The sequence below is a fragment of the Schistocerca piceifrons genome, chromosome 2, assembly GCF_021461385.2.
Source record: "Schistocerca piceifrons isolate TAMUIC-IGC-003096 chromosome 2, iqSchPice1.1, whole genome shotgun sequence".
NCBI classification, from domain to species: Eukaryota; Metazoa; Arthropoda; class Insecta; order Orthoptera; family Acrididae; genus Schistocerca; species Schistocerca piceifrons.
The window spans coordinates 420,955,754-420,978,299 of record NC_060139.1 but is presented as its reverse complement, the minus strand read 5'-3'; the positions used below and the strand labels follow the sequence as shown (position 1 = coordinate 420,978,299).

Here is a 22,546-nt window from a genome sequence, read left to right as displayed (position 1 = left end):
TGAATAGTACAGGGAGAATTTGTGCTTATAAATCTCTACTCTTCCCTTCCACCTAATTTCCTGTAGTGCAACAACTCCCATTCCATACCTTAGCACCTCTTCTGCAACATTATTCATCGCTCCTGTTTGCATCAGTGTACGCACATTTCATGTTCCAAATTTAAGCACCAATAAATCCATATTCCTGTTTACTAGCACAGTTTGTCTTGTAGGGGCAGTCTGGCATTCCTTGTTGAGTTATGGGGAGGTAACCATGAGAAAAAGACTGAATAACTGACAAAAGACTAACATACTACAAGTCAGAGTCTGGAAGGTCAGAAGTTTGAATGTGGTAGGGAACAGTGCAACAGACAGCCTTGATGCTGTGTCACTAGGTCACAACCCTGCTCTTGTAACTGCGGTGGGAACGAGTGGTTATTGGCAGTGGCCCAGGGTCACACCCAGGACCAGTGTCTGAAGAGCAGTTGATGGCGCTGTTAGACCCCAGAGACTCAGAGTGGAGAGGGCATTAGCTCAACTGCTGGCCATTCAGGCTGTGGCTGGATTTCCAGCCGGCAGTACTGTCAAGATGGTGGAAGAATATTGGCAGCTACGCAGCAGCAACCAGCATGCAAGAGATCCCAATTCGAAGCCCAGGTATTGCAGTACGCCCAGCGTGGCCTGACAGCCCAGTTTTTTACATGACAAGCAGATCTTGTTGCAGATTAGGTCATGTATGTGGCCTGCACAGCACCACCAAAGTGTCTCAAAAGACCAATTGTACTCAAGATCCAGTGTCTGGGCCATAGATGTAGAGCTGCTGGCCTCGGGTAAATGCTGAGCCAGCAGGTGTTGGCAAGCACCTTGATTTTGGCACCAGGCCCCAGCTTGCCCCCCGCTTCGCTACAGCCCATATAATGAAAACAAATTAAGGACCTCGACCGTTGTTCAGAATGTATGTCAAGAATAAAGGCACACAAAAAGTAGAGCACAGCATCATTGTTAAGATTAAGAGGAGGGAAAAAATGAAAATATTTGAGATTTCATTAAATAAAATACTTTATTAAAAATAGTAGGGTGGAAAGGCACATCAGATTGCATCAGCTATTTCATGGAAGCTGTAAAGAGGGACTTCTGAGATATGGAGAAAAGCCAGTACCATAAATTTTATTTAAGTGCAGTACAATTAAACAACTTAACATAGTGAAATAACATTGTAGGAAAAAGTAGATTGCTATTTACCAAAGAACTGACACATTAAGTTGCAGACAGGCACAATTAAAAGACACTTACATATAAACTTTTGGCCACAGCTTTCATCAGAAAAAGAAAGAGAAATAGCACACCATTCATTCACACAAGCAAGCGTATCTTGTGCATGCATGACTACCAACTCCAGCAGCTCTGACATCCAGCCTGGAGTTTCCATTGTCTGATTTTAACATAATGAAATGTTGCTGTATTACAGGGATAAAATTAATTATATTGTAATAAAATACATAAATTTTAAGAGATGTCTTCACTGAAGCAGAAGGAATTGTCATACAGAAAATTCAGTCTTGAACTCCAAGACATTTCTCACAAGAAATTTAATATGTGCTGCCAGGGTTTTGAATATATGTATACCCATGTATCTTACTCTTTTCTATTCCAAATTAATCGTTTTGAGGTCTTCGTAGAGGCTATTTTTGGTCTTTAGTGTTATATTCGTAGATTACACTATATTTGGTGAAGACAAAAAACATTACACTTACCAAAATACCAGGTTCTGAAAGGTTCTCTTTAGGACATTCAAGGAATCCACCAGTTATAATTCTTACAACAAAATTCTGTTTGCTGAAAATATTATCCCTGTATATAGTTTCTCCAAAAATTTATTCTATATCTTGCCAGTGAATGGAGATCCATAGATATTTTTTTTTTTTTTTTTTTTTTTTTTTTTTTTTTTTTTTTTTTTTTTTTTTTTTTTTTTTTTAAAAATCATATGTGTAACGATCATGCTTGGTGTCAAAATTTAATGGTAATCTATTTGATTTGAACCACATGTTGATATTTCTATATATTTCATTGGCTGCCTTTTCAGGACTAGCACTACTTTTTATTCTTATACTTGTATCACATTCAAAAAGGACAGAATCTTCACCTTCTCACAGTTCAAATGGAAGATCATTTATATGCATCAGAAACAACAGTGGATTCAAAATAGAACCTAATGATACACTCTGTCTACAATATACGGGGCCTTTCAGCACTGTGGTTACAAACATTCAGGAGAGATAGAGTACACTTAGATGATGGAAAATCACACAGCAATGAATGGTCAAAAATTCTTTCCTGGTGTGGTAGTGACACCACAAAACACAAGAAAGGAAGGATACAAACACAGTGAGAAAACATGTTTATTAAGCTTAGTACAACTAAACAGTTGGGGCAGCTTGTTGTACGTGAGAAAAGGTACTACGTACACCACATCAGATGACGCAGAATGTGTGCGATTGTTGAGGCCATGCTCATTGTGGAGCTTCATTTTCGCCTGCCATCAAATTGGAAGTAGGATGGCATGTTACATGACTTAAGAGCTCCACTGATAGGCGTCTGGCATATGGGGATGCTGGTTGCACTGGGCAAAGCACATAGTGGCTTTATGCTCAGTGTTACCCCACAAGGAAAACTCCCTGCCACATCTTCTTCACATGGTTACACAGGATGTTGCCCAAAAGGACATCTTTAAGTGAGGGGAGAAAACTACATGAGTGAACAGTAACAACAGTAGCTAATGAGGAGACTCTTCCGGGGCCAGTGTAGAAAAATCCTGGGTCCAGTACACGGGCTACCACCAATCATGTTGGGATTTCCCACAGCCATGTCTGGCAGATCCTGCATGACAACTCCATGCACTCGTATCACATCCACTTGCTGGACGAAGATGATTTTGCTCTACAAGTGCCCCTTTGCACGGCAGTATTTACAGATGTGCACAACAGATATCCATTTCCCTGCCACCATTTTATTCGCCAATGATCTGACCTTCATATGAAAGGGAACGCTCTGGAGCTGTGAGTCTTGCATGACGAACCAGGGTCATAATTTTTAATACCTTCTTTGATGATAGTTGTTGTTGGTTTTTGTTCTTATTTCTTGGTTTCTGCTGCAGTAATCATAATAAACATATTTTCTCACCATTTTCGTGTCCTTCCTTTCTTGTGTTTTGTGTTATCACTGCCATGCCAGGAAGGAATTGCTGTGTGATTTTCCATCATCTGGGTGTACACAATCTCTCCTGAATGTTTGTAGCTGCTGTGCTGAAGCATCCTGTATGCACACATCGTTTTGATTTTTGTCACTCAGTAATGAATCCAAATTCAGTTGTCACTGTTTTTGTTTGTTTAAAAGATTTCTGTAACCTTTTCAGTAACACTCCTCTTTGCTTAATACATTTTATGCCATGAGTGATTATTGCTACTTTAAAGTTGTAAGGAGAATCACAGATTCAGAGGATTCATAGTGAGGAGATCCTCAAGGATGTAGTGCATATCAAAAGTAACAAATATAACAACTTCTATTCTGTTTTCTCACTGAATGACGACAAGTTGTTGACTACAAAGCCACATTTCTTAGGAGATTTTAATTCATGTCTCAGTATGGTAGTTTTGAACACATTGTATCTATTAACGCTCTCATCTTTTGCAGGTGTGTTAACTCTGGAAATGGAAAGAGAGAATCCTATGATTTTGAAACAATCCATAATGTTGATCCTTTCTTAAGTGACTTTGTTCCAACTACTCGTGCTGCAATGAAGCACTGGAATTCTTGTGTACAGTATTGGTTGGCTGTCTATGTCTACAAAAGACTACCATTTAAAAAGCTGCGGTAAGTTTCATTTGTGGCTAATATCGACCATAAAACATCATATGTGACTGTTGAAGCTGAACTAGCCACAGATTGCATTAGAAGTGCCAAACAATATTGATACAAAATAGAATATATAAAATAAAGCACTGAATTGCAGATTCACATCACACACAGGCAGCTGCATATTTAAATCACTATTGACAAATATCCATTCTATGACAGCTATCAAGGAAGTCACATGTACACAGAGGCGACAAAAGTTCACAAAAGTTACAGGATAGTGATATGCACATATATAGATGGCAGCATACACAAGGTATAAAAGGGCAGTGCATCGGCGGAATTGTCATTTGTTCTCAGGTGCAGCCGTCGGCTGGGACACAAGCAGCAACTGGGAAATAACTGATTTTGTGACATTTTACAAGCTCCTGCTTAAGAGCAAATTGCATTGTTCCATCTGTGTGCTTTGGTAGTTAAGTTTCTCGAGCTTCTACATGTTTATTTAATGTTTAATAGATACAGTTCTTGCGCTTTTGTTTGCGTCAGAAAGTAAACCGATTTTGTGACATATTACAAGTTCCTAATCAGTAGTGAATTATTTAGTCTCACTTCAATGCTTTGGTAGCTCATTTTCTGAATTTCTGCATGTTAATCTAATTTTTTAGATTCAGTTCTTGTGGTTTCCTCCATGTCTACAGCAGAGTTCTGTAGTGCGTGTTGATTGTCGTTGTTTGTCTGTCTAGTGTAGTTTTCCATGGTCTTTAGTATGGATAGGGACTGTGTTTACTGTGTGCGGATTTGAGCCGAGTTGGTGACACTTTGCTTGCAGATCCAGGCTGTGACAGCTCTGCTTACACAGCTTGAAGCTGCAGTGGATGGGCATCAATGTTGTGGACCGGCCATGGTGATCCAATGGACATCACAACCTTAACACCTTCTCTCCCATCTGCTTCACCTGATATCCTCAACTCAACATGCCACCTTCCTAGACAGTGACCTCCTCCTCTCTGATGACTCCATCCATACCTCTGTCCACATTAATCCCACCTACCACAGACAGTACCTGCATTTTCCCAGCTGTCATCCATTCCACACTAAAAAATCCATCCAATACAACCTGACCACATGGGGAGGGCATATCTGCAGTGACAAGAACACCCTTGCCCCTAATGCTGAGGGTCCCGCCAAGGTCCTCACAGACAGGCACTACCCCCAGACCCCCCCAATCCTCCCACCACCCACAAGAACCAGCTATAGAAGAGTGCTCCCTTCAGTGCTACCCCAGACTAGAACAAGTGAAACGCATCCTTCACCAGGGCTTTGATTACGTATCATCATGCCCCGAAATGAGAGGCATCCTACCTGAGATCCTTCCCAAATCTCCTAAAGAGGTGTTTTGTCACCCACCAACCTCCACAACACCCTTTTCCATCCCCATGCCGCTCTCAATCCCAACCCCTTGCCACAAGGATCATATCCCTGTGGAAGACACAGATGCAAGACCTGCCCAATACATCCACTCAGCACTTCCCATTTCAGTCCTGTCATAACTTTGTCCTACCCCATCAGGGGTAGCAGCCATGTCATTTCCCAGCTCTGCTGCAGTCATTGCACAGCTTTTTATATTAGTATGACTACCAACCAGCTGTCCACCAGGATGAATGGAAACTGTTAAACTGTGGTGGAGAGCAAAATAGACCACCCTGTAGCACAACATGTAGCTGAACATAACAATCTTGATTTCAGTGACTGCTTCACTGCCTGAGGTATGTTGATCTGCCCCGCCATCACAAGCTTCTCTGAACCGCACTGATGGGAGTTATCCTTACAACACCTTCTCCGCTCCCATAATCATCCCAGCCTCAACTTATGGTCAGATACTGTCCCCACACCTTCCACCCAACAGTTTCCACTCTCTCTGTCCTATCACCTCTTCCCCATTCTCGTCCTGTGCCCCATTTCTTTGCCACCCTCTGCCAACACACTGCCCCATCTTTCCCTGCTCCTCTCTGTTTTTTGCTTCCTCTACCCCACCTCCCTGCCCCAAAACCTCCTGACGTTGCACCTGTTGATATTCTAGTCCCTGCACACTCCGCCAAACAGCACTACTCACTTCCCCCATCCATACACTGCTATCTCTTCTCCTTTCTCTTCGCTTCCCCCTTCCCCGCCCCCTCCCGATTGCTGCCTGCACCACATGTGATAGTTGCATTTTGGCACAAGCTGCCAGTGTTGGCGGTCACGTGCGCGTGAGGTGTGCTTGCTTGTGTGAATGAATGGCATGTGTTTCTCTTTTTCTGCCAAAGGGTGTTGCCAAAAGCTTAGTGTAAGTGTCTTTTAATTGTGCCTGTCTGCAACTTAGCATGTTATCTTTATGGTAAGTAGCAATCTGTCTTTTCCTACAGTGTTGATATTCCTACCTGGAGTTTCCATTGTTTGAAAATAAATATCACATTAGTTAGTTACTGTTGTTAGCTCCAATACACTACTTTTGTTTACTCAGAATAATTTTAACCTAGTAAAATTATCAGGAAAGCTACTGCTTTGAAAAAAGCTGCTGTTTCCTTTTTGTTGCAAATAGATGGTTTTTGCTTAATATACAAAGAAAACAGCAGTTTTTTTTTTTCAATGATTGACTGAGTGACATCAGCGATGGTGAAAGCCCAGGGTGGTCCCATTGCAATCCAAAACTGAAGATGTGATGATGAATGCTATATGTAGCAATGGTGGAATTAATCACTGCCATCAGGAAAATGGCTGAGGTGGTGCCATTGTTCCATATGAGCTGCCATGGTAAGATAGATGACTTGTAGCCAGTATCTATGAGGAATGGTGTGGCAGAATGAGCTCACAGACGAACAGGCACTGGGAGACCGAGCAGCAGCTGGGCAAACATAACCTGACAATTGTTGGCATTTGGGTGCTAAGAGCAAAGTTCTCTGCGCTTCATGACATCCAGGCTGAAGTGCTCATGATACCAGCAGAAGCCAGCCCTGTCGCAAGGGGCATCAGTAGGGTGGCTGGGGCTGCTGTGTTGGTACGGTCTTTGTGTCAGTGGCTAGGGCTGTGTGGACTGTGGCAGTCGGAGACAAGTTGGGCCAGGTTGCTTGCAGTGTTGCCGTGTCGGCGCTTGTGCCGATGTGGATGAGCATGTCATAAACTGCTGGCTGCTGAGCACTGTTCTGTGGGCAGGCAGGGATGCACGTGGCTGGTGACATCATTCGCGGTGCGTCGAGTGGTGAGGGCAAGCATGTGGCAGGGTGGCTGGCAAAATGATTGCCAGCTGGCTGCGACAGGTAGGGGTGAGGTTGGCACTTGGTGGTGGCAGTCGTAGGCAGGTAGACCAATGTCTCATGAACCCTGTTGGCAAGGCTGGTGTCATCGGTGAGAGAGAGGTCAACATGCTATGCCACTGCTGTCGATACTGGGGCTGGGAGGTGAGCCAGCCTGGTGCTATAAAGAAAACTGTCAGAGACCATGTATGGCTCAGTCCGACTTTGAAGATGGCACAGTAATTGAGAGAATTGTCAGTCCCCACACTGATCGAGGGAAAGGAGTAGCCAGGCATGTTGCATTTTGGAAGAGGTGAGTTGCATCACAAGGTGGTAACAGAGTGTCTCATAGCAGTCGGTAGCTGGGGGTGATGAGGTTACATCATGGACTTCCATTCTGTACGTTGGCTCGAGCTGGCTTATCACCGTGGTAAACTTTGTGGCATCCTGGGTGATGCCTGAGTCAGAGGAGATAGCGTCTGCTGAAGAAAACTATAGGTGCAGGTCCCGAGGGATGAAGCGTGGCAGATGTGCTGGACGGAGAGGTTCAAAATTGTAAATTAGTCACTCACTCAAGATGCGAATGCACTAGCAAGGTGTGGCATGGTAGAAACAGCTGAGTTGGAGAAATTGTTATCTCATCCCAGTGTTCGCTGCATGATATCCACACATAGACACATGAAGCGAAATTTATAGTCTGCGCAGGAGTGCGACACGAAAACACAATGTCCTCAGTGATTGTGTGCCAGGCATAAAGACAGCACAGTGTGGGTTACTTGCAGTGTCACAAAAACACCATTATCAGGTGCATCTCCTCATGGCCAGTTCCTCACAACACGGGCACAGGGCAGCAACCAAAATGGACACTACGAGGGACAGACAAAGACTGGTGAATCTCAGCCATCAGAAACCTCACTATTGTTTGGCACTGGTAGCCAGTGACCGTAGCAGTGAAGTGTCCCATCGCATGGCAAGATTGACAGCCATGAACAGAAGTTCTGCGTGAGGGGTGAAACTCTCTGCCTTAGCAGATGGCTGTAATGTGTTGTGAGTTTTCAGAACTGCTAAGACAACTGTGTGGCAAAAGACTGCCACAGTACTGAGGCAGAGGATTTCTTTAAGAAAAAAAAACTGAATATATTGCCTTTGAAATGGTTGAAGATTATGATAGCCCAAAGCGATCCTCCTATCACCAGTCTGAAAATCCTGTTTAGGACATTTCGTTTCCAGCAATTATGAAGATCTTGAAAACAGCCAGGTCCAATATTACATGTTGCAATACATAAAAGAGTTTTTTGAGTACAATGTTTCTCACATGTTGCAACAAAATTTGAAAACAGATCTTAAAAACTGGATTCTGCAGTATTGTCCTTACTAGTAGTTTGAAGAGTACCATGCAGTGTGTGGTGAACAGTTGACTGATTTGGTTTCTGTAAACCAACATAGAGCAGGTATCCTGCAACACATTAATCACAGCTAGTTTTGTGAAACAGACATGCTACACATTATAAAAAGTATGGAGAATGCAGCCAGTGCAATCTGTTACAAAACAGCTGCATAAACACATGATGACCCTTTCCTTTAATGAAGCAGCATTTAAAAGCTCTGATTCTGTTTACTGCCACATAATTGTCTACTTCTTTCTGTGTTTGCATTTCAGAAAAATATTGTTTTTTTACTACTATACACATTGTCTTTGTTGAAGCAATGGATGGAAATATATTTTACAATATACACACCTCTATGGTCTCAGCAACACAGTTTCACTGTAGTCATGGGGTGTGTGTGGGGGGGGGGGGGGGGCATTTCTCATATTGAAATAGAGAGGACTTATAGCAAAAAAAGGAAGGATAGGGCGATGCTAAAGCTAGAACAGGCCTTCGTTTTAAGTGCATCCGGTACTGTTTTCAGGACTCTGATAACTATGGCTGTGTCAGCCTACTGGCATGGCGTCCATGCAGGCTACTATTTGTGCATGTGCACAGTTCCATTCTACTTGCCTGTTGAAGACCTGTATGTTCAACTTTTCCGGAAAGATGCTAAAGGAAATGTGAGTATTACGATTCTTATCCAGTTTGAATTCTATAAATGTTTAGATTTCTTACTTTTATGTTATTGGTATCTCTCTGTATTTCCTCTCCTAGTCTCTCCTACTTTTCATCCTTACTTCTGAGCCTGCTAGTAAAGATCAAACTTCACATAACCAGAAAAGAGAAAAAAACAGAGGAAAGTAAATAATTACTATTCACAATTGACACACTCCAGCCATGGTGGATTAAAATCTTTCACGAGATATTAGTCTCAGATTGTCTGTACTAGTCATGTTAAACAATGCTTGTTTTCAAAATAATTTTCTTCATCATTTGTCATGTTATTGGACAGTTAAGTGATGGATATAAATGGTAATACTTGCTGAGATTCCATTTTAGGGCGTCCCAATGCTACATTCATTTTTTATACTGCTGTGTTTTTTTCACAAACTAGCAGTTATGCAATTCATAATGATGTTTTCAGTATTACACATTTCTCTTTTGGGAACTAAATCTAATTTGTGTGAGTGCTCAGCAAAGTAGTCATGACCTGTAATTTGTCATAATGTTGTCACTGTGTTGTACTCTAGCTATTCTAGGATAATTTTTCTGTTGTGAAACAGGACAGATCGTTCCAGTTCTTATTTCCATCCTGCAATTTATAAGATATTCTACAGCTACATTTTTCCTAAAACTGATTTTTTTTTCTGCAGAATAACAATGTTGGACACTTTCATTACTGTATTCAAGCATAATTTTTGTCTAGTTAATCTGGCTCATTTCCACAGATACAAACAAGGGAATGGTATCCATTGAAAGATTATATCTCTCTCTTCCATTGATAATGAATTTGCATTAGTTATTATTTGGACAATTACTTACATTTTTTGATATTCGTTAAAAAATTTTAATATTCTTGATTGGAAGAAAAAATATAATATGAGATTTGTTTTTAAAGTAAGTACTGTTTCGAAATTCTTCTGCAGAAGTGCCATGGTTGGCATTTAGCACGTGTGTGCTGTGTACCACACTTCATTGGCTAGCCACAGATGCCCTTACAGAGTCACTTGATTTGTTTATGTTTGTTTGTATTTGAAATGCATCCTCTGATTGAGTATCCCACCTGAAAGTTGGACGTTATTACTTCTTTGCAAAGTTGACCAATGATTCTGCTGTAATGTGCATACACAAACTCTGAGTCTGAGATATTATTATTGTGAGCAGTGCCAAGCGAACAGTTACTGAGAGGAGTTGGGAGTTGGGAGTGATCGGCCGCAGCCTGTGGTGGAGAGAAGCCATGTGACAGGAAAGGTTGCAGCCTGCTGTGGTTGTGCTAGTAATACTGGAGGAGACTGGTATTAATTGAGGATTTTTGTTAATTTGCCATTTTGTTGCATGTAGTTGTTGCTTGCTTGCACACTGCAGGGATTTCATCAGATTTGTATGTGCATACATTGACAGTAATATTCTGTTGCTTGCTTACACACTGCAGGGATTTCATCAGATTTGTATATGCATACATTGACAGTAATATTCGTATCTTTTTGTGGCCAGAGGTGTATTTATTGAGTATAGACATTGTGGAATAATTAAGGTCTGTGTAAGGTTACTCAGTCTTTATATAATTTATTTTGAGAGTATAGTTAATTAAAGTCTTTATTGGTTCTGTCAGTTTTTTGTATCCATATAAGGCTAGTTGACCAAAACCCTCCTGATCATTCAATTTCTCTACAAAAAAATATGGCAGTAGTTGTCGCAATCATTATGACCATGCATAGCACACTGGGTGGATCACAGTATTGCTTTTGAAATATTTTTTAGCCTGTTGCTGATCACACAGTTGCAGTGGCAAGACAAGGTAAGTTGTCCATTGTGTACATGAGCATTGCAGAACAGTTGTTAGAAGTTATTAGCGAATACATTAAAACTTGCAGTCAGATACTTGAGAATTGATTTCTTTGTGATTTGTAGGAAGACTAGTTAACTTCTGTTTCTTTTTGTTTGTGTTGTTGTTGTTGTTGTTGTTGTGGTGGTCTCCAGTCCTGAGACTGGTTTGATGCAGTTCTCTATGCTACTCTATCTTGTGCAAGCTTCTTCATCTCCCAGTACATACTGCAGCCTACATCCTTCTGAATCTGCTTAGTGCATTTATCTCTTGGTCTCCCTCTACGATTTTTACCCTCCACGTTGCCCTCCAATACTAAATTGGTGATCCCTTGATGCCTCAGAACATGTCCTACCAACCGATCCCTTCTTCTGGTCAAGTTGTGCCACAAACTTCTCTTCTCCCCAATCCTATTCAATACCTCCTCATTAGTTATGTGAGCTACCCATCTAATCTTCAGCATGCTTCTGTAGCACCATATTTCGAAAGCTTTTATTCTCTTCCTGTCCGAACTATTTATCGTCCATGTTTCACTTCCATACAAGGCCACACTCCATACAAATACTTTCAGAAACGACTTCCTGACACTTAAATCTATACTCTATGTTAACAAATTTCTCTTCTTCAGAAACGCTTTCCTTGCCATTGCCAGTCTACATTTCATATCCTCTCTACTTCGACCATCATCAGTTATTTTGCTCCCCAAATAGCAAAACTCCTTTACTACTTTAAGTGTCTCATTTCCTAATCTAATTCCCTCAGCATCACCTGATTTAATTTGACTACATTCCATTATCCTTGTTTTGCTTTTATTGATGTTCATCTTATATCCTCCTTTCAAGACCCTATCCATTCCATTCAACTGCTGTTCCAAGTCCTTTGCTGTCTCTGACAGAATTACAATGTCATCGGCGAACCTCAAAGTTTTTATTTCTTCTCCATGGATTTTAATACCTACTCCGAATTTTTCTTTTGTTTCCTTTACTGCTTGCTCAATATACAGATTGAATAACATCGGGGAGAGGCTACAACCCTGTCTTACTCCCTTCCCAACAACTGCTTCCCTTTCATGTCCCTCGACTCTTATAACTGCCATCTGGTTTCTGTACAAATTATAAATAGCCTTTCGCTCCCTGTATTTTACCCTTGCCACCTTTAGAGTTTGAAAGAGAGTATTCCAATCAACATTGTCAAAAGCTTTCTCTAAGTCTACAAATGCTAGAAACGTAGGTTTGCCTTTCCTTAATCTTTCTTCTAAGATAAGTCGTAAGGTCAGTATTGCCTCACGTGTTCCAGTATTTCTACGGAATCCAAACTGATCTTCCCTGAGGTCGGCTTCTACTAGTTTTTCCATTCGTCCATAAAGAATTCGTGTTAGTATTTTGCGGCTGTGGCTTATTAAACTGATTGTTTGGTAATTTTCACATCTGTCAACACCTGCTTTCTTTGGAATTGGAATTATTATATTTTTCTTGAAGTCTGAGGGTATTTCGCCTGTTTCATACATCTTGCTCACCAGATGGTAGAGTTTTGTCAGGACTGGCTCTCCCAAGGCCGTCAGTAGTTCCAATGGAATGTTGTCTACTCCTGGGGCCTTGTTTCGACTCAGGTCTTTCAGTGCTCTGTCAAACTCTTCACACAGTATCGTATCTCCCATTTCATCTTCCTCTACATCCTCTTCCATTTCCATAATATTGTCCTCAAGTACATCATCCTTGTATAGACCTTCTATATAATCCTTCTACCTTTCTGCTTTCCCTTCTTTGCTTAGAACTGGGTTTCCATCTGAGCTCTTGATGTTCATACAAGTGGTTCTCTTATCTCCAAAGGTCTCTTTAATTTTCCTGTAGGCAGTATCTATCTTACCCCTGGTGAGACAAGCCTCTACATCCTTACATTTGTCCTCTAGCCATCCCTGCTTAGCCATTTTGCACTTCCTGTCGATCTCATTTTTGAGACGTTTGTATTCCTTTTTGCCTGCTTCATTTACTGCATTTTTATATTTTCTCCTTTCATCAATTAAATTCAATATTTCTTCTGTTACCCAAGGATTTCTACTAGCCCTCGTCTTTTTACCTACTTGATCCTCTGCTGCCTTCACTACTTCATCCCTCAAAGCTACCCATTCTTCTTCTACTGTATTTCATTCCCCCATTCCTGTCAATTGTTCCCTTATGCTCTCCCTGAAACTCTGTACAACCTCTGGTTCTTTCAGTTTATCCAGGTCCCATCTCCTTAAATTTCCACCTTTTTGCAGTTTCTTCAGTTTTAATCTACAGGTCATAACCAATAGATTGTGGTCAGAGTCCACATCTGCCCCTGGAAATGTCTTACAATTTAAAACCTGGTTCCTAAATCTCTGTCTTACCATTATAGAATCTATCTGATACCTTTTAGTATCTCCAGGGTTCTTCCATGTATACAACCTTCTTTCATGATTCTTAAACCAAGTGTTAGCTATGATTAAGTTATGCTCTGTGCAAAATTCTACCAGGCGGCTTCCTCTTTCATTTCTTAGCCCCAATCCATATTCACCTACTACGTTTCCTTCTCTCCCTTTTCCTACTACCGAATTCCAGTCACCCATGACTATTAAATTTTCGTCACCCTTCACTATCTGAATAATTTCTTTTATTTCATCATACATTTCTTCAATTTCTTCGTCATCTGCAGAGCTAGTTGGCATATAAACTTGTACTACTGTAGTAGGTGTGGGCTTCGTATCTGTCTTGGTCACAATAATGCGTTCACTATGCTGTTTGTAGTAGCTTACCCGCATTCCTATTTTCCTATTCATTATTAAACCTACTCCTGCATTACCCCTATTTGATTTTGTGTTTATAACCCTGTAGGCACCTGACCAGAAGTCTTGTTCCTCCTGCCACCGAACTTCACTAATTCCTACTGTATCTAACTTTAACCTATCCATTTCCCTTTTTAAATTTTCTAACCTACCTGCCCGATTAAGTGATCTGACATTCCACGCTCCGATCCGTAGAACGCCAGTTTTCTTTCTCCTGATAACGGCATCCTCTTGAGTAGTCCCCGCTTGGAGATCCGAATGGGGGACTATTTTACCTCCGGAATATTTTACGCAAGAGGACGCCATCATCATTTAATCATACAGTAAAGCTGCATGCCCTCGGGAAAAATTACGGCCGTAGTTTCCCCTTGCTTTCAGCCGTTCGCAGTACCAGCACAGCAAGGCCGTTTTGGTTATTGCTACAAGGCCAGATCAGTCAATTATCCATACTGTTGCCCTTGCAACTACTGAAAAGGCTGCTGCCCCTCTTCAGGAACCACACGTTTGTCTGGCCTCTCAACAGTTACCCCTCCGTTGTGGTTGCACCTATGGTACAGCTATCTGTATCGCTGAGGCACACAAGCCTCCCCACCAACGGCAAGGTCCATGGTTCATGGGGGGGGGGGGGGTCTTTTTGTTCTCAATCAGAATTCTGTTATTGTCAGAGATACAACGTCACATCTTTCCATACATCTCTAAAATAATAATGAATTAGTTTTATGCCAACTGTGAAATACATGCTGCGATTAATTTTATTAGTGCTAAAGGCATAAAAGTGACTGAAATTCATCATCAAATCAGTGGAGTGAAGGGGGTAAACGTTATGAGCGATGGGATGGTACAGAAATGTATGAGAACTTTTGGTGCAGAAAGTTGGTGAACAGACACTTTAGTGTTTCAATGTTATGTGATGGGTTTCCTCTAGTGTCAACATGTGTGCTTTATGCAGTTGTTACAGAATGTTTAAATTATCGAAAGTTATGCTCAGGCTGCAGATTTGTATGAGGATGGAGTTCAACAGCTGGTTGTGTGATACAATAAGTGCCTTAATACTCATGGGAATTATGTAGAAAAATAGATAAAATTGCTAAGAAAAGTCTACTTGTTTTATTTTTGATTCAAAATGTTACTTGCTTAAAAAACACCCCTCATATTACAATTTGCTGATAATCATTTAATATTCATTTGAAGATATTGTCATGTCACAACCACAATCAAGTCCAAATCTGAAGCCAAGATCATATGAAGTACAACACTTGGCACTGAAAGTATGTTTGTTACTGACACTGATGTACAGCCAGAACAGAACTTAATTCCCAGATGGAAAGTGCTGCTATTTTTACAGCATTGAAAATTCCAGAATGCTCCTTTTTATACAAACATTGAATATCACAGAATATACAAACATTGCAAATGTAAGATATTTCAAGAACCCTCCAGAAGTGATAAATACTAAATAACAAATAATTTAAAGTTTGTACAGAAACCAGACAGTAATTATAAGAGTCAAGGGGCATAAAAGGGAAGCAGTGGTTGGGAAGGGAATGAGACGGTTGTTGCCTATCCCCGATGTTATTCTATCTGTATATTGAGCAAGCAGTAAAGGAAACAAAAGAAAAATTCTGAGTAGATATTAAAATCCATGGAGAAGAAATAAAAACTTTGAGGTTTGCCGATGACATTGTAATTTTGTCAGAGACACCAAAGGACCTGGAAGAGCAGCTGAACGAAATGGGCAGTGTCTTGAAAGGAGGATGTAAGATGAACATCAACAAAAGCAAAACGACGATAATGGAATGTAGTCGAATTAAGTCGGGTGATGCTGAGGGAATTAGATTAGGAAATGAGACACTTAAAGTAGTAAAGGAGTTTTGCTATTTGGGGAGCAAAATAACTGATGATGGTCGAAGTAGAGAGGATATAAAATGTAGACTGGCAATGGCAAGGAAATTGTTTCTGAAGAAGAGAAATTTGTTAACATTGAGTATAGATTTAAGAGTCAGGAAGTCGTTTCTGAAAGTATTTGTATGGAGTGTAGCCATGTATGGAAGTGGAACGTGGACAATAAATAGTTTAGACAAGAAGAGAATAGAAGCTTTCGAAATGTGGTGCTACAGAAGAATGCTGAAGATCAGATGGGTAGATCACATAACTAATGAGGAGGTATTGAATAGTACTGGGGAGAAGAGAAATTTGTGGCCAACTTGACTAGAAGAAGGGATCGGTTGGTAGGACATATTCTGAGGCATCAAGGGATCACCAATTTAGTATTGGAGGGCAGCGTGGAGGGTAAAAATCGCAGAGGGAGACCAAGAGATGAATACACTAAACAGATTCGTAAGGATGTAGGTTGCAGTAGGTACTGGGAGATGAAGAAGCTTGCACAAGATAGAGTAGCATAGAGAACTGCATCAAACCAGTCTCTGGACTGAAGACCACAACAGCAACAACAACAACAACTGCTGGTGGTCAGTTTTGAACTGGTGACTCACAGCACACCAGCCTGTGATGCTAACCACTATGCCACACTGCTAGCAGCCTAACTTGCGGCATTGCTCTTTCCCCTGGAGAAACAATAACCCAATGTTTTAGAAGTCCTCATTGGAGCCAACTACAGTACCCTGGATTAAGGTCTCTTCAGTGATCCTGTGCATGGCAGTGCTGGTGAATTTGCGTATTCTGGTCATGTTGTTACATCCTGCTCATTATAATGAGCATAAGACGTAGCATCTTCCATCAAAGCTTTGGTTGTTGAGGGGTGTCTTCAGTTTCTTTTAGCCTACCATCATGAATCTGCACTTCAGGACTGCAGTAGTCCTTCGTACAAAGGACATGGAAGACGTCTCCATGCTTTTTGTCTACTTGATGAAGTGTTACATTCCTCAACTTTATAATGTAATGTCCAACAAGTGAGAAAGGATACAACACACTCCAAGATAGCTCTTTAGTAACTTTTTATAGTCACATTTTTCACACAGGCATACAAATCCATATCCAGTCCTCCAGGCTATATCTCACAGGCCAGTGCTTGAAATTATGGTGGTCTCAGTCTTTCTTTTGTGTTGGTAACCAGGGTCCAAATGACAGCCAGCTGCCTTGCTTCTTTGGTCCTAGTGATGAGGTGTTTCACATAGTCATCTTCTGGGTGAAACAGGAACAGTGTGTCCATTGTCATTTCAGCCTCACAACTGTGTAGGAGACAGAATGCTGTGAACCGTGTAGTGGCTTGCTTTGCTGTATTGTACGCAAATGTCACGACAAGCAGCATTGTATCCCAATCTCTCTGTTTGACATCAACATACATCAATAGCATATCTGCCAACATCTTATTAAAGTGTTCTGTGAGGCCATTCATCTGCAAGTGGTAGACAGTTGAAATGCTGCAGGTAATGTTGCAATGTGATATTACCTGTGATGCTACTCTCAACTGGAAACAACTTTTCCTCAATCATAACTCATTACACTGGGTGTTCTGTGCTTCAGAATTACCTCTTCTACAAGGAATTTCACAGTTTCTGTAGCTTCAGCAATTGGCACAGCTTTGGTGACAATGTAACAGTTAAGGTAATGAGTATATACTATCATCCATCGATTCTTTCAGACTCCATCAAGACGTCAGTTCCAGTTTAATGGAATGGTGCAGGTGGTAGACAGCTGTCATCCTGAGGTGATGTCACAGTGTGAAATTACCTGTGGCACTACTCTCAACTGGAAACTTTTCCGCAATTAGAGATCAATATATGGATTACTCTGAGCTCCAGAAAGATGTCTTCTACAAGGAACTTTTCTGGAATTTCCAGAACTTCAGCAGTCGGCACAGCTTTGGTGATAGTGTTGCAGTTGAGGCAGTCAGTGCAGACTGTCATCCATCAATTCTTTGGAAACCTCCCAAGAGATCAATTCCAGTTTGATGGAGTGGTACTGCTGCAAGTGGGATTGGTACCAGATGCACCAGAGGTGATAGTGGCATATGTTGTGGCATATGCTTCTGTCATTGGCATTCCTTACACTGATTCAAATAATGTCTAACAGTTCAGTGGAGACCTGCCAATGATACCTGCATCTGTTTCTGTCAAGAGTCTTCACAAATCCCAGGTGACAAAATGTTGGAATATCGTAGAAATATTTCAGGATACCTGGTTGTAGATAAGAAGGGGTGACAAACAATCATTTCCATTTCACTGGATCATTTTTGCTCTTATACAATGCTATGTTTATTAACTGGAATTCTTCATTTCTTCCAGGCTTCTGCAGTTTTCAGCAGTGCTGAATCTTCCTTATATTCCACAGCAATGTCATTTAATGCAGTGATGACTGAGATTTCATCCAAACTGCTGTGTTCTGCCAAAAGAGTCTTCAAAAGCCACTCCACATCCTTGTGTTTGTGTATATTTTTTGTAAATATGCACTTATTCAAATTCAGGTGGAGGTCTACACTCTGAACGCACTTCCATAAAGTTGTCACTTAGCTTATATGTTCTTCAGATGTCTTCAAAAAATGACAATGTTACCCAGATAGCAAAGACACATTATCCATTTAAGGTTTAAAAGCAGGTTGTCGAACATACATTCATTTGTGTGCTGTGATTCTGCTGCTGTGGGAGTGGAACCCTCAGACAGGACACCAACTGTGAGTACACATATAGATTTTCTTACAGAAGTATACTTGTTGACAAAACAGCAACAACGTGTATGAATATGCTAGTCCTGACGATAGGCCCATTCTGCACTTAAGTTCACTCCATTAATCTTGGGAGCAGTCCATGTCCAGACAGTCATCATATACTAGGAACACAGTAATTGAAGTGACACATGAACTCAAGGAAGCTAGCACAAGGGCTAATGCAAGAGTGAGTCCAGATGTTGATACTGTATGTAGATGTCATCAATGTGCAGAATTGGATAAACATCTTTCTTTGTGATTTTGTTCATTTGTCAGTAGTTGACACAGAAACAGCATGAGCCATCCTCCTCCTTCACGAGGACCACAGGAGAGGAGCAAGGACTCACTGAAGGTTTATTGACATCATCTTGCAGCATCTTCTCCACTTTCACCTGGGTTATCCATCGTTCAATAGCTGGCACTCAATATGAACACTGAGTAATTGGTGGATAATACCAACTGTTGATACGGTGTTTTACCATGGGCCACTTGGTCCGTCATTTCTTCATTCCAAATTTGAAAGCACTGAAAATTGGTACAGAATGGCTATCACTTGCTGATGTTGCTCATTGTTAGGCCAGATCCTTTGACAGTTTGATGATAGCCTCCCCCCTAGCACTGCATGTACTGGTAGTGGAACACAATTCTTCAATGATGACATTAAGCGGCCCTTCGTGCAGTGGTTTGGCTGTCTTTACACAAGTACCCTTATGATGAGATGTGGCTGCTTGTGATAATTAGTGATCCAACGTTCTCCTTAACCACCTACAATATTTGCAATTGTCGCTGGCATGTAGATTTCTTTTGTAAGCCTCAGTAGCAAAATAATTTTGATGAACATAATTGTTTCACCCTACACTCGATTATACAAACTGTGACATCATATGAGATGACATTTCTAATGTAATTTATATGCACAAATTTTTAACTTTTGCATCAGAGAAAAGATAGTTCTGTAGTGTGTATCATCTGCAGCATCCTATCTCAAAATTTATTTTTCCTTGACCCAGTGGAAAATTGAGGGGAGGGGGGGCAGCCCAAATTAGCCTTTGGTCCTATAATCATCTGTTCCTATGTAAAGGAAATGAAGATGATGTTTTTGTAACATGTACTCTCAGCAAATACAAATGCAGCAGCAGCAGCAGTCACCATTGGTCCAACAATTCCCTTTAGTTCTTACTTCTTATCTTTTTACTTTATGTTTGTCAGTACATTGCTAAAGACAAGGAACTCTTACTGTGAAACAACTTACGTAATTGACACATCAGTGTTCACACTTTGAACTGAATCTCCATGTATGAAGAAAGCTGATGGTGTTCAGATGGAAAACATGCTAAAACAGAATCAACACAGTCATAAGTTGACTACAAAAGCTACCTTGGGGTTTTCTTTATAATGTTTATAAATGTGTATATAAATCATTGCACACCAAAAAATGTTAAAGAACAAGCAGGAACATAGAAAAATATTATAACTGGCTAGGGTTTTGAACAAAGTTCTTCTTCACACACACTTACACACATGTGTAAGCTGCTCAATACCTAATAAATCTTCTTCCTGTTCTAATTTCTCTCTATTCTTTCTCTCTCTCTCTCTCTCTCTCTCTCTCTCTCTCTCTCTCTTTCTCTCTCTCTTTGCCTCCCCCTTGCCTTTCTTGTTATCATATTTAATGGATACTATGTTTTTCATATGTAGGAGGCAAAAGTGTGGGACATTATCCTGTGGTTCTTCAAGATGCAAGAATTTGGATACATGACAACTGCATTCCTACTGCTTCGTTTGGACAAGACCTTACACTATTGGAAATCCATATATTTCATTGGGCATCTCATTGCTGCAGTGCTGTACCTTGTCGGCATATCTATCGAATACTGTGTTCATAAGAAAAAGAAAGTACACTGATTACACATCATGTTTTCATGATGCCTCTATTTTCTCTCTTATACATATTTTGTAGCTTGAGAGACCTCTGTTAGTAATATGTAATGTGTCTCAATTTGTGATGTTTTGGGAATGGTATTGTGTATAATTCTATTATGGTTACAACCCAATCCTGTGAAGCAAACAGCTAAATTTTATAACGATCATAAGAGGGTTGTGACAGTGGATAATATACTTTTGAGGCTCAGGGAGTGAGGTATAATCATGCATAACAAGGCAAAGAAGAGGAATATGCTACTGGTGAAGTACTACATTTTCTAAAATAAATTTAATTTCTAAGCATTATATTTATGTTAATCAGAAAAATAGTGATAAATGGTATGACAAATCAGAGTTAAAATGTTAATCATTAAGTGATTGATTAGGAGTAAGTGCCAGCAGTATGAGAGCTTACATTTTCCTCTAATACTAAAATATTTATTTAAAGTAATTGGACTGATAAAAAAATCTGCTTGCCACTGGCTCCTTCTGGCAGAAGGGTTGAGCGGAAGAAGATGGGATGAAAGGAAAGGACAGGTGCGGTTTAGAAAATTGACACAGTTTTGAAAAGTTACCCTGAACCCTGATTCAGGGGGACTTATCAGGTCAGATGAGAAGAAAAGATTGATTGTTGGCGACTGCAGCAGAAAAAATTTGAAAACCTGAAAGCTTAAAGGTGGAAGATAGACAGAGATTATTGACAAAGATTTAAGAAAAGCTGACTGCATTGTATGTGATAGAGGTGGAGGATGGGGGAAAATAAACAGATCAGAAAATAAAAGAAATAGCAAAAAATACAAGGGATGAAGAAAGGAATAATTACTGAGAAGACCAAAGAAATTAATATAAATTAAGGCTGGGTGGGTGACAAGAACCAAGAACATGTTGTAATGTGAGTTCCCGCCTGTGGAGTTCTGAGAAATTGATGTCGGGGGAAGAAGCGGGTTGGCACATGTGGTGAAACAGGCACTGAGGTCATGACTGTCATGTTGTAGAGCATACCCTGAAACAGGATATTGTGTGTTGGCAGTATACACCCTCTGTGTATGTCCAGTCATCCAAACTGATAACTTGGTTGTAGTCATACCAATGTAAAATGCTGAACAGTGTTTATGTAATAGCTGGTACACAATGTGTTGCTTCACAGGTGGCTCTTACTTTGATAGTATATATTTTGCCAGCTATAGGACTGGTATTGGTGGTGGCAGGAGGGAGCATAGGGCAAGTCTTACAGTGGGGATGGTCTCAGGAATAGGAGCCATAGGATAGGGAAATGGGTGCAGAAAGAGCATATAGTGTGACAAGGATATTGCATAGACTTTTTTTTTAAGAGGGGGGGGGGGGGGGGGGGGCACACCAAAAAGCTATTCTAGGTGTTGAGAGCGAAATGTTGGATGGAATGGATCTCATTTCAGGGCATAGCATTCTCAGAATAGTTGATTGAGATACTGAGGGACAAGAAGAGATGTACTCCTGAGTTGTTTCTGCAGAGATGAGCGTGCCATGATTGTACGTAATGGCCTGGTAAATCTGCTTTTAAACTAGCCTGTTGGGGCAATTACATCCTGGTGCGGGGGATGGCAATTGCAGAATGCAAGTGCTGTTGTTTGTTAGTAGTTTTCATGTGAGCAGAAGTGTGTAGCTGACCCTTGGTGAGGATAAGGTCAACATCAAACGGCATAGGATTTGGAATAGGACCATATGAAATGGAACTGGAAGAATGTATTTAGAGATTTAAAAATTTCAACAGGTCAGCCTCATCGTGAGTCCGTATGGCAAAGATGTCCTCAGTTTATACAAACCAAACCAGGGGATGAAGGATTATGGATCCCAGGAAAGCCCCCACCAGCTGACCCATGAAAAAGCTGGCATAGGAAGGAGCCATCCAGGTTCCCATGGCTGTATCCCTGATCTGTTTGTATGTTTGCCCCTCAAAGATGAAATAGTAGTTGATAAGTACAAAATTGATTAAGCTGAGCAGGAAGGATTTCATAGGTTTGGAATCAGTCGGGCACAGACTGAGGAAGTGTTCAGCAGTAGACAGAACATGTATAGGGGGGATGTTGGTATAGAGTGAGGCAGCATCAGTGGTGGTGGCAAGGTGTGTGATGGGATTGGGACAGACAGATTTTAGATGATCTA

At 40.8% G+C, this 22,546-nt stretch overlaps 1 protein-coding gene across 1 annotated transcript in view; it reads left to right on the top strand.

The window, feature by feature from the left end:
* The window catches only part of LOC124777013 (lysophospholipid acyltransferase 7), a 145,716-nt gene extending 124,016 nt beyond the window's left edge, over positions 1-21,700 (top strand). Inside the window, exons 6-8 of the mRNA XM_047252262.1 lie at positions 3,670-3,849; positions 9,015-9,153; positions 20,180-21,700. Coding sequence (XP_047108218.1) covers positions 3,670-3,849; positions 9,015-9,153; positions 20,180-20,386 — 526 coding nt within the window. The 3' untranslated portion in view covers positions 20,387-21,700. The remainder of the gene's footprint in view (positions 1-3,669; positions 3,850-9,014; positions 9,154-20,179) is intronic.
* Positions 21,701-22,546: the final 846 nt, after the last annotated feature.